Here is a 17028-nt window from a genome sequence, read left to right as displayed (position 1 = left end):
AGGGCGCAATGCGGCGACCGCCGCCGGCTTTCCCATTCATTGTGTATGTGCTACCGCAGCGCAAGAGCAGCGCGCTCTGCTGGCGAGCTTGGCGGCGCGCCAGAGGCCACCTGCCACGGGCGTTTCACCTGCCTGCGCCTGAATTGAACATGTTTTAATTTCATCGCGCTGTGAGGGCATCTCGATGCGACCAATAGGAGAGAAGGTGGTTGTCATCCTGCTGAGGACCCACTCCCCAACAGGCTGTCAAACTGCTCCCTGTTCAATCTGAAGTAGACCTGGTCATCATGGAGCTGTAGCTCCAACGAGCCTGGATTCCCCCAAATCCTGTCTTCTCATGAGGATTTCATGGAGGGTCCATGAAATCCTCATGAGAAGACAGGATTTGGGGGAATCCTTGCTGCTGCTGCTCGTCTCCTCCTCAGAAGAACTAAAGCCAGGGCTTTTCTTTGAAGCAGGGACAGATACATTTTGCAAATTGAGCTGTAGCTATACTGTATGTCCAAACCAGTGGGAGAAGGGCGCCAGATCGGAAAAACTTTTTTCGGTCAACTAGCAACAAACAGTACTGGAGTTGAGGGGGGATGAGGAGGGGTGGCATCCCCCCCTGAAATAAAAACGGTCCAAATCATCCCCCCCTGAAATAAAAACGGTCCAAATCATCCCCCCTGAAATAAAAACACTCCAAATCATCCCCCCTGAAATAAAAACGGTCCAAATCATTCCCCCTGAAATAAAAACGGTCCAAATCATCCCCCCTGAAATAAAAACGGTCCAAATCATTCCCCCTGAAATAAAAACAGTCCAAATCATCCCCCCCTGAAATAAAAACGGTCCAAATCATCCCCCCTGAAATAAAAATGGTCCAAAATGGTCCATATCATCCCCCCTGTAAAACTGCCATCCCTCCTTTCCATCTCTTATGTAATTTCAGCAATGAATGTGGTTTTACTGCTATTTCAACATTTAGAGTCATCACCAGAAAAATAACACCAGAAAAATAACTTATTTGACAATTTTCACCTGTTTCAAGTAAATTTTCACTTGAAATAAGTAGAAAAATCTGCTAGTGGGACAAGATTTATCTTCTTATTACAAGCAAAAAAATCTTGTCCCACTGGCAGATTTTCCTACTTATTTCAAGTGAAAATTTACTTGAAACAGGTGAAAATTGTTGTTTTTTATTTACTTTTTGTATGAATAGCAGCAAAGTTGAATAAAATATCTATTTTTCATTGAAGTAGCCATCTTTCTCGTGTTTATTATCATTTGCCACATAATTAAAGCAACCTCATACTAAATTTAAGAAAACAATTTTTGCATTTTTTTGTCATATAATTAGGTTAGGTTCAGTCAGCTGCAGAGATGAGCGGACCTCAGCAAACCTCCATGAGCCGTTTCTTTACTGGTTGTTCGAGTAAAAGAAATGGTGATGAACAAGTGGAAAATCCTACCAAAAAGAAAAGCAAAAGCTTTAATCGCAAGTACGACATTATGTATGTAAAATACGGATTTGTTGCAACGGGCGATTTGGAGGCGCCAAACACACTATGGTGGAGAAACGCTCGCCAACGAAGCAATGAAGCCATCCAAGCTCCAAAGACACTTAAATACAAAACATCCTTCTCTCAAAGACAAACCAGTGGATTTTTTCGAAAGGAAAAAACGTGAGTTAGATTTGCAGAAACAAGTTTTAAAGGCCACAACATCAGCTAACGTCGCTGATGATAGCCTGCATTTTAAAATGCATTGTTTTTTTCTGAAATGTTTATTAAAATTGACATAAATTGTCAACCGGTCCCTGAGCTTTTTGTTTATACTTCTGCTGGTCCTTGGCACAAAAAAGGTTGGGAACCCCTGGTCTAAACGATCCGATATGAGCAGCGTCTGATGAGCCCACGACATCAAACTGGTATCTCATCTCAAATGAATGATTGCATTTACTCATCCACCATCCCACTTTAAGCGATAAAGTTTCACGCTCCTTCCTTTAGTTCCTTATTTCCTCATTTGAGCTGTCTTCCTCATTGTCCTTTTTTTTTTTTACAGGCAAGGACAGAGTCTTCAACACTCCTCTCTGTGAGCAGGGGATCGTGGGATTTGGCATCGGTGCCGCCGTTGCCGGTGCTACAGCCATTGCTGAAATCCAGTTTGCTGATTACATCTACCCCGCCTTTGACCAGGTGAGTGCAGGGGAGAGCTGCTGAGGACTTTCATGACTTTCATGGCGGCGAGGCTGCAGGGGATCTTTACTGGTGCTCTCTAAAACTCTTTTGACTGCTGCCGTCCGAGTTAACTTTACTGGAGCATCCGTGCGGGGAACACCAGACCCAGAAACAGTTCTTACTAGTGATCAATAGCACCTCTGTGTTTGCACTCTGCATACGCTGCACATGCAGATTCTCTTGTTTCCCCTCTCACTTGCCTACATTCAGCCATGTCTCTGCACATTATTACCTAATCCACACACTGCACTGGGTTGTCTGCTGCGGGGGTGGTGTGTTCTGGTCATACTGCCAATGTTTATTTCTTTTCTTCTCTTCTTGGCGTTATTGCTTGCCTTGTCACACGTTTTCCGTCGCCCGGCATGTCCCTGAGTTATTGCCGTGCACATGACAATAATGTTTGAGTTTGTTTTACCATGCAAACATGTTGACACTGAACTGTTTGTCATCTCCCAAGATAAATGAGAGTCCCGGCTACTGTTTCAAGGCAGCACAGAGCAGAGTGTGTTTGTCGCCGCCCGGATCTCAGAGCCGTGCGTTTAGGAGCACGGCGACAGCGGATTAGACGCCGTGATGGGCCTTGAGTGAGCTCCCGCTCTGCCTCTGCGCTCTCACTTAAAGCACTGCCGTCCAAAGTGACCTTAGAGAGACATTAAATCTGAATTAATAGCCTACCTGAGTTTCAGGGAGGAAAAATCTGGAGTATTTCTTGGAGGAATCTCAGTAGCCGAAACTGTAGACGTGAATAAAAGACACCTGAGGTCAAAGGGTTGCTTAAAAAAAAAGGGTTTGGATATCTTTGAGAGGAATAGCAGATAGGTGCCGTGTCCGGTCTTTTGTGGTCTTTATTGAGGAAAAATGATGCAATATTACAGGTGTACCCCAAAGATCAGTAAACTGTCATCTGTTCCACATTCACACATTTACCGGTGTTCCTCTCCGTTCACCCGACCACGTCAGCTTCACGTCTGAGTGACAAACAAGGCCGCTGTCTTGATTAAATTGCACAAGATGGAATTTCCGTGTGACAGCTCACATCTCAACAGCTCAAATATGTAATGAAATATCTTCAACTGGAATATTATACCCCCCCCAAAACAAAAGGTTGGCGGGAAAAAAAAGGCTGTGAAAGAAATGTGGTGTTGGAGGTAGCAGAAGTCTGAATCAGTCCGAGCCTGACCTCTAAACTCTGCTGATTACAGTCTGGATGGTTGCTGTTTTGTCTTTGGTCTGGGGAACACGAAAGAGAAAAAAGATCAGGGATTTTGAAAACAATTTTTCATGAATGTGACGGCCTGATCAGATGTTTCAGAGACGAGGACACGGTTACTGTGGGCCTCTTTTTTCCACGTTAAAGTTTGTTTTTATTATTGTTATTATTAGTATAATATTATTATAATAACTCTCTTTGTACATATGTATTTATTTGTGTATGTATATATTTGTACATATGTATTTATTTGTGTATGTATATATTTGTATATATGTATTTATTTGTGTATGTATATGCATGTACACATGTAAATAAATCTGTGTGTGCGTGTGCGTGTGCGTGTGCGTGTGCGTGTGCGTGTGCGTGTGCGTGTGCGTGCGTGCGTGCGCGCGCGCGCATATAAATGCAAATACAAACTATGTGTGTATGTATGTGTTAATTGTGATAAAGTAGATAACACCAAATAAGATATCACAAGAAATGACAAATGTAGGACAATTATGGATTGCCTAAAAGTTATACACACGTTGATTTGTGCGTGCGTGTATATATACACATGTATACATTTAATGTGTGTGTATTTTCTCTTTCTTTTTTCCCCATATATATTATTTACTAGTTGTCTGCATGTATTTGACTTCATATTGGTACACTTAATTGTACTCATAGGCCTACATACATCCCCTGCACACGCACTACACACGTCACACACCAAATGTATTCAATGATAGACGGAATACCCCCTGCGTTTTCTCTGTCCTCTTCTTTTTATATTTTTAATATTATATGTTTATAAATACCCGTTTGTCTTATGTCTCTTCCTTCTCGAACACAATACATTTATTCACACACACTACAACACACCACACACTCACCAAACTGCACTCATCACTGTCTTTTCTTTCCAACTTTTTCTTTTTTTTTAACGTTTTTTCTTTTTCACGTCCCACCTTCAGTGATCTAACGTCCTCTTTGGCAGATTTTTTTTTTCCCCAATTCTTTTTCACTTTTTTTTCCTCTCCTTGACTTGAGGGAACAATAATAAAATATAGTACACGGCCAAGACGGCTGGTAAAGGAAACGCACTCACGCACACACCCATGCACACATACACACAAAAGAAACCCTTTGTTTGAAGATTAAAATGCATATATATGCATTTATATATATGCAACGTTAGGTTTTGCCAAACTTTGTATTAACCATCAATATATATGTAGACAAGGGAAAAAAATAAAGGGATAAAGAGATGAAGTGGTGTATGTGATTGTATCACAGTGTTGTAGTGTCTGTCAGAGATTTACTGCGGTAATTATTTATAATTAGATGACTCCAGGTGAGTCTGGTTCAGGCTTGTGCCCTCAACTAAAGTCCTCCTTATTCCATGAACTGTTTAATGACATCATTCACTTTTGAAACAGATATTTTACAAATCCCTTCCAATCTTTGTTTTTGAGAAACATTGTTTCAAAAATGTTCCCTCTCACTACATTTTTTTAGTTCACAAACTGGAAATCCCACTTCCAAACTGGAAACTTGTGTACAATATCATCAATACTTGTTAACATCTTTCCCTTTTTAAATTATTTCCCCCCCTTTCCCATCCCTATTACCGGTAACTGTAACTTGCTCACTAACTCAAAAATATACAAATATTCACAAATTAAATAAAGTTGACTCGAGACAAACATATCTGGGCTGATAAGACATGAACGTCAACATTGAAACCTGCTTTGTATTTTTTTATTTTTCCAGAATTTTCTGATTGGCTCAGCTAATTTTGTTTCAATTTTTTTTACAAATTGTACCTGATATTTTGACAAACGGTCTCCATACACAACCATAGAGGGTGAGCTGCTGAAGGCCAACATGAAGCATACATGTAACATGACATGTAGGTCTCATTGTTTACTGTCCAGTGATGCAGAAACGGTGAACATCGCACATGCAAATGTTGTACAGCGCATGTATGACAACAACTTAATAAACTGCAGTGGCGTCCACCTGAACCTCATCGCATTTCTTTCCAGATTGTGAATGAAGCGGCGAAGTACCGGTACCGCTCCGGGAACCTGTTTGACTGTGGAACGCTGACCATCCGGGCTCCGTGGGGCTGCGTCGGCCACGGATCCCTCTACCACTCCCAAAGCCCTGAAGCCTTCTTCGCCCACTGCCCCGGGATCAAGGTCAGTTTGGAGTTTTTCCCCTCCAAGGAGTCAGGAGTGTTCAAGTGGTCAAAGTCTCTGCTGCTTAAAGGGGACCTATTATGAAAAACAGGTTTTCTCTTGCTTTAACATATATAAAGTGGTCTCCCCTCAGCCTGCCAACTCAGAGAAGGAGGAAAGCAACCAAATTCTGCAGTGTCTGTACAGCCGCCCGGATGAGCCGTCGAGTGTGATGTGGATCTACGAGCCGTTCAGATTCTGCGCATTTATGACTCGTTATGTAACCAAAATGCAAACCACGCCCACAACAATAAAACCGTGTAACTGCATGTGAGCGTCCGATGTCACGCAGTGCGATGCGATAGTCGGACGCTCGCATGCAGTTACACGGTTTTATAGTTGTGGGTGTGGTTTGCATTTTGGTTACACGGTGTAACTGCATGCGAGCGTCCGACTATCACGTAGCACTGTGTGACATCAGACGCTCTCTGTCCATCTCCCTCCAGCAGCTGCCACTTAATTGAGGTTTTTGTAGTGAAATGAGGAGGAATCATAGAGATAACTTCTCATTTCAACTAACTGGATCACCGTTCCTCATCCGTGACCGTTTCCTACAGCTTTAAACGCGAGCGGCAGGAAACGGCCAGCTCAAAACGCTGCACCGCGTCGTGCTGCGCACGACTGCGCAGCGCTGCGTCGCTGCGTCGCGCTGCGTCGCGCTGCGTCGCGCTGCGTCGCGCTGCGTCGCGCTGCGTCGCGCTGCGTCGCTGCGTCGCTGCGGCCAGTTAGGACAGTCCAATAGAAAATTTGTCGCTGACGCTCGCTCGCATCGCATGCAGTTATGACACGGTGTTAGGACACGGTAACTCCGCCCGCGGGCTTCCAACATTTTTTCGTAACGGTGTATCACGTCATTCGCATCATCGCGCCAGGCAGCCAATCAGCACAGTGCCTCATTATCATAGCCCCGCCCACTCAGAATCCCGCATATATACTGAGGTTAGAGAATGGGATGATAAAGACCTGGCTCAGAGGCTGAATTTCTAATTTATTTATTTAGCAAAAACAATCAAAAGCTTGTTTTTAAGACATTCAAGGCTTGTTTAAAATAGGTATTAGATGCCGTAATAGGTCCCCTTTAAATCACTTTTTTAAATACTGTCCTGTAGAGGAATCATAAAATGGAGTTATTCCCATTAAAGCCAGTTAAAGTTGATGCAGCTTAATACTGCAGCAGTGGAGTTGTGGTGATGAGTTGCAGCAGCTACATGGAAAGCAGGTGGCTATGATTTTCCCTCTTTTACAGACGAGGAGTTGCTTTATTCCTAATGGTGCTCTTACTCTGAATAAAGAAAAATGCTGATTTCTTGTCTGTGCAGCTTAACAATATGGCATTGCCATTTTTTTTCTTCCTCCAAAATACAACTTTTATTGAATAATCAATCTTAAAATGTTTAGTTGCTGTTGCGATGCGTGGGGAGCTTTTACAAACTGATGACATAAGCGACCCAGAGAGAGCCATAAAGTCTGCCACCCCCCCAACATTGTCATTTTAAATGTTGTTATAGCTCAAAACATAGTGCTTTTACATACGCTCAGATAGTCGAAGGACAGATGGTCGCCTTTCGCTTTAAATGCATTCAGAAAACTGACATCCTACCATTTCCTCTCCTCCAACTGACTGACTGAAAGGGTTTAAAATGGTGAAAGCGTTGATCATCGAGGTCAGGGTCCCTGTCATTCAGGATGATATGAGTAAGAGCAGAAGGGACGTAAACAAAAGATAGAGCGCTGTGCGAGTCTGCGGCGGCCGGGCGCAACAAACACTCTGTTTTTCTGTAAAGGTCAGACTGATAAATGCTAATGTTTGTGCAAACTGTCAGCGCAGGTCACTCCGTCTGAGGGTCAGCGGTGACACACAGCCTTGCAGGTCTGATTCACTTCTGCCCCAGCGTTTTCCTTCTGCAGCGCCAGTTTGATCATGATGAACATTATTCAAATAAATATAGAAAAGGAGGAGGACTTGGGCACTGATTTATATACATTTTTTCAGATTTTGTGATATTTTTATTCCACTATGTAAGGGATAATGCCCGATGAGGTGTACATTATCATAAATATATGGAAGACGCGGGGGCGTGAACCGTTCAACGCAAAGTGGTGGACGGTTTGCCTCCGCGAAGTCCATATATTTCTGATAATGTCATCTCGAAGGGCATTATCCCGTTTATACCACGGTCACTTACCAAAAAACATAAATATTAAATCAGTTATTCATGCTTTAATGTGTATTCAGTTGAAATCATTAGTTTTATAACAAGCCACAGCTGAGCGGCTGAGCGGACTATTTAATGTCTCTTCAGCAGCCGTTGTAACCTGGTAAGTTACAAAGTTTTTTAACAAGCCATAACTCAGTGTCCTTGGTAACACCTGAGGGTCTGACTAACACCTGGAACAATCACTACCGTCCCATAAGGTCCTTGTGCAATGGACACAGTGTTGACTTCTCCAGTAACTAGGACGGACCTGAGATACAACTTAACAACGGGAGATATTCTAGTCCGCTCAGCTCCGCTCGGCTATGCTACAGTAACAAACAGGAAATATATTTGTTTCAAAGAATCAACATATATGATCTCCGTTGCCATGGTTACCACCTGGCAGTTGATCCAGCGCAATGATATTAAAGTTATCAGGCAATTTGACCGAACTTGTTTTCTAGGTGTAGGTTATCACTTTTAACCTACACCTGCCAGCCAATCAGAATCGAGTATTCACACAGACCGTGGTATAATATGAGATAGTTGTGCATCACTTCACCTGATAAACATGATGGTTGTGAATTTACCTCAAAGTTAACTTAATTAGCTTTTCAGTATTTAATTTCCAGTGAATGTTCACATGTATCCCTCGTGTCATGTGCTTTTCAGATTGTAATACCTCGCAGTCCGGTTCAGGCCAAGGGGCTGCTCCTCTCCTGCATCGCTGACAAGAACCCGTGTATATTCTTCGAGCCCAAGATTCTCTACAGAGCAGCTGGTAAGGCCCTTTGTGTGCAGGCGAAGACGGGAAGTCAGCCTGGTTTGTTTATTTTGTCCCCGTCATGTTCAGTCGGACCTGGCGTCGTAACCTCCCTGGCCCTTTTTCGTCTGTTGCCCTGGGATCCTTCCAGAGAGCCAACAATCTGCCCTGCAGATCTCTGATTTGCTTGTGAGAGAGAGCTGGGTTCTTGCAAGATTAGCACGATCCTAACATCACAGAACGAAGGCCAAGGAACGACACCAAAGGGTTTTCTAACCGTTTACAACTGCCTCCCTCTAATAGTTTTTCATTTTCCTGGATGGCTCCGCTGCAAACCTCGAGAGCTTTAGTGAGGCAGGAAAAACAAAAAAGCCTGGCTGCAAACAAAATACGGGAGATCAGCAGGACCACGAGTGTTAGAAAAAGCATCTAAATGGGCTGTGAAGCGTTGATGGGGATGAGCTTGGACCACGACCTCTTTGTGCAGAGGGAACGTTGGTAATGTTGAATATGTATAAAGGTATCCCACTCTTTCCTAATCAACTCAAACTGCTCATTTAATGCTCATTTCCAGCCACTTTTGATCGTTGGTATCTCTAGAGTATACTATATTCTCAACATTTCCCGTAAATTACACACTTTAACTCTTGCCATGTGTGTTTCAAACTAGACTTGAATAATGTAAGCAGTGGGCTGTCGACGCCGACAACGATTACAGCTGGTCTTTGTTCGTAGATGCTACGCTCAAATCTCGCTGTTGTCTAACATTACAAATGAGTCTGTTTATACATCTTTATTTAATAGGTGTTTCTTTAAGTGTGGTAAAATACCATCTGAGCAAGAAAACATCTGCAGCCAAGACGTGGAAAATGTACTGGTTTACTGATTTCTGCCATAAACTCGTGCATGTTGGATCAACCCGAGGTGTTTGAAAGAACCTTTGGGACAGCGTGATGAATCGAGTCTAGAAGGGACTTACCAGTCTGAGTTTATAATGACAGTAAACATACTTGTTATGGTAGTAGAGAAATAGTACAAATATCCCGTATTAGTTGGTGCATCTGTGTTAACAAAAACGTGTCTGCGTGGTGCCGCTGATGTAAAATGGGTTTAAGTTGCACCATAAATCATCCAAACTTATGTCAGTGATCTCACATTCAGAGAGGAAATGGTTGAACCTTCCTCTGTCTCGCTTTCCGTTTCACTCCTCAACTTCTATTCAACCCGTCTGAATTTGGAGGTTACATGAGCCCTAAAAATAAAAAGATCTGTCAGCTGCTCCCATGTGTCAATAACTTTAGCTGTTGTCATGGTTACTCATCTCAACAGATGTGTAAAAGTATCCAAATGATCAGCAGAAATCCTGTGAAGGATCACCTTTGCATCCCAGCATAGAAAGTATCTAAAAAATAATGATAAATAATTTGAAAAACAGTTTTTTTGTGAAGAGAATTGAAGAGAAAATATCTGCATGTATTGCTGAAGAAAAACACGAAGAGGAGCAACAAGCTGCGACTGGTGTGGCATCATTTCAGAATCACAGCGGGACGCTTTGACAACGGCTGTATTAATAAACATGAAGGCAGAGGATCCTAGTGATGTGACAGACATGTAGACACATGGAATATATGCCAGCATAAGAGGCAGGCTTACTTTTATCGTTATTGAGGGGTTTAATATTGCACATCCGGAGCCCTGCCATCCAATAGTCAACACAGCGTAGGATTGAGTGGTTGTGAAAGAGGCGACAGGAGAAATGATCATTTAATTGAGCCATCATCGTTGGGACCGATGTGGTTCAACAAAGCTCCAGAGAGCAGGTGTCTGAATCATCGGCGGTATATATGTATTTGCGTTATTTCTTCTACATCTCCGGGATGTAGCATACGCAGGAGAAGTGTGTTTCCGCCTCATTCCCCGATGGCACGATGCGAGTGAAGCCAGTTGAAGTAAATGTCGACGTGCGTAAGTGGGGCTCATCTTGACAAGCTCCAACATCTTTGTTTTCTCCATCCTCATCAGACATAAGTGGAACTCCTGTTAAACTCATGGGGATCGTTTGCGTTAATCTAATGGAAAGTTATTCAAACATGTTACGGCACTTACAGGGAGAATCCAGTGTGTGTGTGTGTGATCTTTGGCAAGAAGTTGCAGATTTAGTTTGAGAGTCCTGTTGGGTTCTCTGTCTCTGTGGCCAATTTCTTCTCTCCTTTGTGTCGTTGATAAATGCTTTTTTCTTGTCCATTATTTGTCCAACACAAGTCCTTGAGTGATTTGCAGCTTTTCCTCAGTTTGCGTGGGAAGTGTGTGTGTATATCTGTGTGTATGTGCGAAGCCTTCCTGATTTGTAGGTTCTGAAATTCAACTAGTTTTTCATAAATCGTAAATCACTTTTTCAAAAAAACTTTTTTTTTTTACTTGAAGCGGCCAATTTTCTGTCTCTGCTGGAAGCCAGGTGCTATATATGATTTAAACAGAACACTTGATTTTGTTTTAATGTGGCGAGTTGTCAGGATGTAACAGTGACTCAGTCAAAGTGGAGACCCGGGTCCAACTGAAATGTTGTGGCGGTTCCTTAAGAGAGCTGCGGACAAACAAACGGCTGCAAAACTCAATGAACCGCAGCAAAGCTGTAAAGAATATTGGACCAACGATGTTGCTAGTAAAAGAAGTTTCCACAAGCTGTTGACTGATGGGATGCACTTAGTGTTTAGACTGTGGCTCGGTATCTGTTTTAAGAATAAGGCTGTTTGGGCTGCCAGGTAGCTCACCAGGCTGAGCAGGTGCCCCTGGTACCCAGGGTCCTCGTGCACTGATGTCCTGATGAGATATCCTGCTCATCCCAACGTCCTGATGCGTAGGACATTCTTTCACATTTGAATGTTTGTCATTTTACAAGCGTGGGTGGGCAGGAGGAGAAGGTAGAAGTTTTAACCATTCCTTCACCAGGGTGAAATCCCAGGAAGTACACTGTAAAAACTAAAAATCTTAACAAGAATATTTGTCTTATTTCTAGTTAAAATGTCTCATTTTTTGTCGAAAAAAAATCTCATTACACTTAAAACAAGACTCATCACTGGAAAACAACAATTTTCACCTGTTTCAAGTAGATTTACTTAGAATAAGTAGAACAATCTGCCAGTGGAACAAGATTTTTTTGCTTGTAATGAGAAGATAAATCTTGTTCCACTGGCAGATTTTTCTACTTATTTCAAGTGAAAATTTACATGAAACAGGTGAAAATTGTCAAATAACAAGTTATTTTTCTGGTAATGACTCTTGTTTTAAGTATAATGAGATTTTTTGACTAAAAATGAGACATTTTATCTAGAAATAAGACAAATATTCCTGGTAAGATTTTGAGTTTTTGCAGTGTAAAGTGGATAAGCTTATAGAGGTGATGAGGAGAGGGCAGGAATATCGTGTTTTTGGAGCAGATCCCAGCACCTCTACTTCCACATGGAGTTTGGATATAGAAGCAGACACGAGTCTTTAAAACAACCAGCAAAAGAGGAGCAGGACTAGTCTGTGGCAGGTGCTGTAATCCTGGCCATGTTACTGTGAAGGAGCGCCTCTGCATCCCAGATGTTCAACTATTGGCCTTAAGGTTCCATGATGAAGAATAAGTGTCTAGCTTCAGCTTTTTAAGAGAACCAGAGGATTTGTATCATGCCAGCGATGTGAATCCAAAGGGAGTGTACCTTTTTCCGGAGTGTAAATGACTCGATTGTTTGCATCGCCAAAAGGACTTTCCTCAATATTTCTTCCAAGATATTAAATATTACTCAAACCATAAACTTGCATGCATTTTTTTTTTTTCATGGATTCCACTTTGAAGAAAGGCTGACTGAGAAAGCTTCTGGACCGAAAGCATTCTGTTTATGTGGCCCTTCTTCTGATCACTGCCCCGTCCAGTGTTTTTGTGGTCAGGATTTGTTAATTATAGGCTCAAAGCTGGCAACAAACCTCATGAGATCATCCATTAGATTGTGCTGATAAAAGCAGACTGGCTTTAATGAGCGATGAGATTGTGGAAAAAGCATAGATAGGCACTCGAAATGTGCCAGATCAAATGTTCTCAAGTAGGAATTTGTGTTTTTTTTGATGGTCTGTTATTTCAACAGTTTGTCATCTGGTCTGTTATTTAGAGGTACAGCCAGTCTGAGATCCAAGTTTTAAATCACAGGGTACGTAGAGAAATGATGAATGAATGTGTTTCACATCGACGAGCGTTATTCTGCTTGTGAGCTTGCATATAACGTGTGTGTGTGTGTGTGTGTGTGTGTGTGTGTGTGTGTGTGTGTGTGTGTTTGTGTGTATTCTCAGTGGAGCAGGTTCCGGTGGAGGCCTACACCATCCCACTCTCGCAGGCCGAGATCCTGCAGGAAGGAAGTGACGTCACCCTGGTTGCCTGGGGGACACAGGTAGGCGAGTCACTCATCATTGCTGACAGACTCCAAGTGCAATGTTAATATGGTTTTTTCGGGGGGGGGTCTCTTTATCCGTGGCTAATTTTCCATGGCCACAGGAAGAAAATAACCACTTTTCATCTCTGTCGAATGATGTTTAATGCCACAGAGGCGAGCAGTGGATTAACCTTAAGTCCCTCACAAGCCTCCTCTGTCCCAGAAAGGTCTGTATCCGTCCAGACATCTCCACAATATCGAGGCCTTTGTTGGGTTTTTTTCTGGCTCGCCATGAGTCAACACTACACGTCTTCCCCACATTGTCGCCTTTCTTTCCTCAAGAGAGATTTTATTTTCTACAGCATGGTGTAAAGGGGGCTGTAACTCACCGGGAATCATCCCTGACTTCAATTGTGTCGAGGCTTTTTATCAGGCTTATCCAGGTGTAATATACTCACCGCATGGCAGGGGTCGGGGGGCATTGAGGGGAAAGCATCTCCATCAAAGCCAGTGGTGGACAGACGAGAAAGAGAATCTTGTAAAGTCGAGGAATACATGGTGATCCTTTTTGAAAATTGCATTCTTTTCTCCCACCTTTCCAGCCATGGGTGGCCATGGCTCAGCCGGTAAAGTGGTTGTCTCCGTATCAGAAGGGGTTTTGATCCCTGGCTCCTCCAAGTGTCTGCAGGCAGGTTTCCATTAGCTGAGGTCTGGGATAGAACCTAGAAGGCTGGAGCCGTGCCAGGCCCGACTTCCCCTCCGGTCCTCTCAGGTTTTGTGTCTCCATTACGCTGGATTCACACAGCGGCGTTGCAGCAGCAGAGGACGGAGAGTGTGTCTGATGCTTCTGCCTGACGCTGTCGTCATGGGACTATCTATGCTTTCCACAGGCAGTCGGCCAACCCGCTATTTCGGGTGCATTCTGTTCATCAGGAGGACAGAGAGGTGATTTTTACAGCTGGAGACGATGATGATGAGTTTTTCCTCCATTGTCCTCCAGTGTGTGTTCAGAATGACACACTTTGGCTTTTAACTGACCTTTGAATACAAACTCATTGGTTAGACTTGGGCTGTGTAGCTGTAGCCTGATTGGCTGATTCGTGCATTGAAGTGGGAAAAGTTGAAAATACCCCGAACTTTTGGCGGATGCAACGCAATCCACTTAATGCCCACAACCCACATATCGTTGATATCCCCCATTCAAAGTGTATGGAGACGTTTAGACGGTTAGAATAATTATTGCACTTTCAACATTCATATTTAAACACATTGGGTATAGATTTATTTATTTTGTGTGCATTCATATGAAAGTGATTTAAATTATTTATATAATTTAATTCATTTACAAAGGATTCTATATGTTCAAAATGTGTGTGTGTAGATAGATAGATAGATAGATGTCACACGGTCTGCACAATATCAAAATGTATAAAACAAATGAAATAAAAATAAACTGCCTGCATATATAGAATAAAAATGCTTCTTGAATAAAATAAAACAAATATCCCTTTCCTGCATAACAATTAAATTAAAATACACTGTGCAATTAATACAATGTAGACAGTAACAAGCAGACTTTTCCACTGAGGTTCACAGTTGTGCAAATAACAAAACATTTGTGCAAATCTCAAATAAAACATTCAAGTCAATTTGTCACAAAATAAGCTACATCAAAATCATATTTTTTTTTTTAAATCGATATAAACGATATTGACTCGTACCATATCGCGTTTGAAAATATATCGATATATATTAAAATCTCTATATATCGCCCAGCCCTAATAGATAGATAGATAGATAGATAGATAGATAGATAGATAGATAGATAGATAGATAGATAGATAGATAGATAGATAGATAGATAGAGATTACGCTTGCTACATCGACCATCGACTTGCTACATCGACCTCCCGAAAGAAACGACAACTTGGTCGTGGCAGTGCTCCACTTTCTTCGCTTTTTAGCAAAGAAAAGCAAAACTCTGAATTTGCGGGTTGGTCATTCCACTGAGCGGTCTTTCTGTATATGAGTGTAACTCTCTTAGTTATGGTTTCCGTAACTTTCCTTATCTCATCCTGCGAGACTTCTTTACTAAACAACGAGAAAGAAAATCTCTACTTTGAACAAGATGGAGAAAAAACATCTTCATTGTTTGACAAATTATTGCAATTGTCGCTACCGCTGTTAAAGTAGTCAACAGAGGATGAAAGCAGCAGATAATCATTCAAATGATTATTCAGAGGCAAAGTCCTTATATACTGCAGTAATGCATAATGATTAGTAGTGTTAGAGCATAAATACATCGTATTAATGAGACCAAAAACAGCTGGAAACTAAACTTTTTAATGGTTTTAGATTGGCGCTCCCAGAGATGGGCAAATACTCCAAAAGCGTTTCCATTCCCCTTTTACGATGAACTGGTTTACCAGAAAAACCACCTCTTAAGCATAAAAAGGTTTTTGCGATATTTTGGTGGTTTTTTGGTTGTTTTTTTTTTTCTTTAATTGGAGCCGTTTCCATTGCAGGTTTTTCTTTGAGGTATTTCGGTTTTGCCTAAAACTAGGGGTAATGGAAACGTGAAAAGGAAGGAAAGATCGAAGAAATATATGCCCTCTTGTGGTCAAATGTTGTACTGCCACATACAGTGGTTTTAGAAGAAGAAAGCGCTACTTTCATTTCAAAACATCTGTCTATGGAAAACATGTCAAATTAGTTCATATTTATTTGATAGCTGTTTACAGGTCAAAAGCATTACATTGGGAAACAATATCAAGAAAAGGAAAATGACTGAATTATAAAAAATAAAAAAAATGAATGGCACTTTTCAGAAATGATTGTAAAATACTCTCCACCACAGAAAGACGAGGGAGTCCAGAATTAGAATCATAAAACTGATCAAAAGTTGCACACTGAAAGACAGAGATGAAAAATATATATATATATATGAAAAACAATAAGTCAACATAAACAGTATCACCATTTTTAAGTAGAATCAATAAAAATACACATTTTAGACATTATAACTAGAGAGTAGGAGAAAGTCTTCATCACAGAATTAAGCCACATGATGATTTTAGTCAGCAAGAATCTGTAGAAGTTTAACAGGATTTGAGGACTAATCACATCAAGGTGGAGCTCCCAGCGCAGCATCCTTCTTACACAGAAAATACTGGTTTATAACTAGTATACTAACAAAATAATCCCTGATAAATGTAACAGATGAAATGAAAACATGTGGTATCTGATTCACTTGTATAATTATTTTGTTCAAGGATGAGTTTGGGGCAGAGTGCCAGAAGGGATAGTTGTTAATGTCACCGCTGAGTGGGCTGGCATCAGGAATGAATATAGGAATATTAGAGGCACGGAAGTAAGGAGTTCCATGCTTCTGACAGTTGTGGACTTTCAGTGCCGGGAATGTTTATGAGCCCACCAGCTGCAGAGCTGCAGGAAGCTAACAGCCGCATCACCACAGACCCACTGAGGAGCGATTTAAAGGAAGATATTAATGTTGTTAGCTTTTCCAGGAAAGAGTTCCACAGTTGCAGGGATCTAACACACACGCGTGCACACACACACACACACACACAAAATGTTTCTTTTAGTAAGGAGGTGAGCTGAGCGTGTGTCCAGGTAGCGGTTGGACTCATAAAGTGTGGGGAGATCTATGATGTGCTAATGAGGAGAGAGGCCTCGTGAACCTTGAAAAGCTATTTAATAAAAGTTTAAAACCTTTTTTCAACAGGTAGCCAGTCAAGTGTAGCAAACCCGGGAGATAATCTGGCAGCTGAATTTTGAAGAAGCTGGAGATGGGCGATGGTTTGACCGAGGTCTGAGTACGAGCAGTCCAGACGTGATGAGCTGAGAGTCTGGATGACTTGTTCAGCTTTGAAACTATATCAGAGGCTTTTAGCCTCCGTAAAAATGCACGTGCTGAATACCAGATCGCACAACTTTGGGGGATTTGAGCATCGCGGCAACGCTCGGTATGAAGCCTG

General features: G+C 41.9%; 1 protein-coding gene across 1 annotated transcript in view; it reads left to right on the top strand.

Annotated features, from left to right (window-relative positions):
* bckdhb (branched chain keto acid dehydrogenase E1 subunit beta) overlaps nt 1-17028 on the top strand; it is a 96907-nt gene that overhangs the window by 10684 nt on the left and 69195 nt on the right. Inside the window, exons 4-7 of the mRNA XM_061718215.1 lie at nt 2050-2183; nt 5469-5624; nt 8534-8642; nt 12951-13048. Coding sequence (XP_061574199.1) covers nt 2050-2183; nt 5469-5624; nt 8534-8642; nt 12951-13048 — 497 coding nt within the window. The remainder of the gene's footprint in view (nt 1-2049; nt 2184-5468; nt 5625-8533; nt 8643-12950; nt 13049-17028) is intronic.

The sequence above is a fragment of the Cololabis saira genome, chromosome 3 (genome assembly GCF_033807715.1).
Source record: "Cololabis saira isolate AMF1-May2022 chromosome 3, fColSai1.1, whole genome shotgun sequence".
In the NCBI taxonomy this organism is placed as follows: Eukaryota; Metazoa; Chordata; class Actinopteri; order Beloniformes; family Belonidae; genus Cololabis; species Cololabis saira.
Note: the sequence above shows the minus strand (reverse complement) of the source record. Positions and strands in the feature narration are given on the sequence as shown.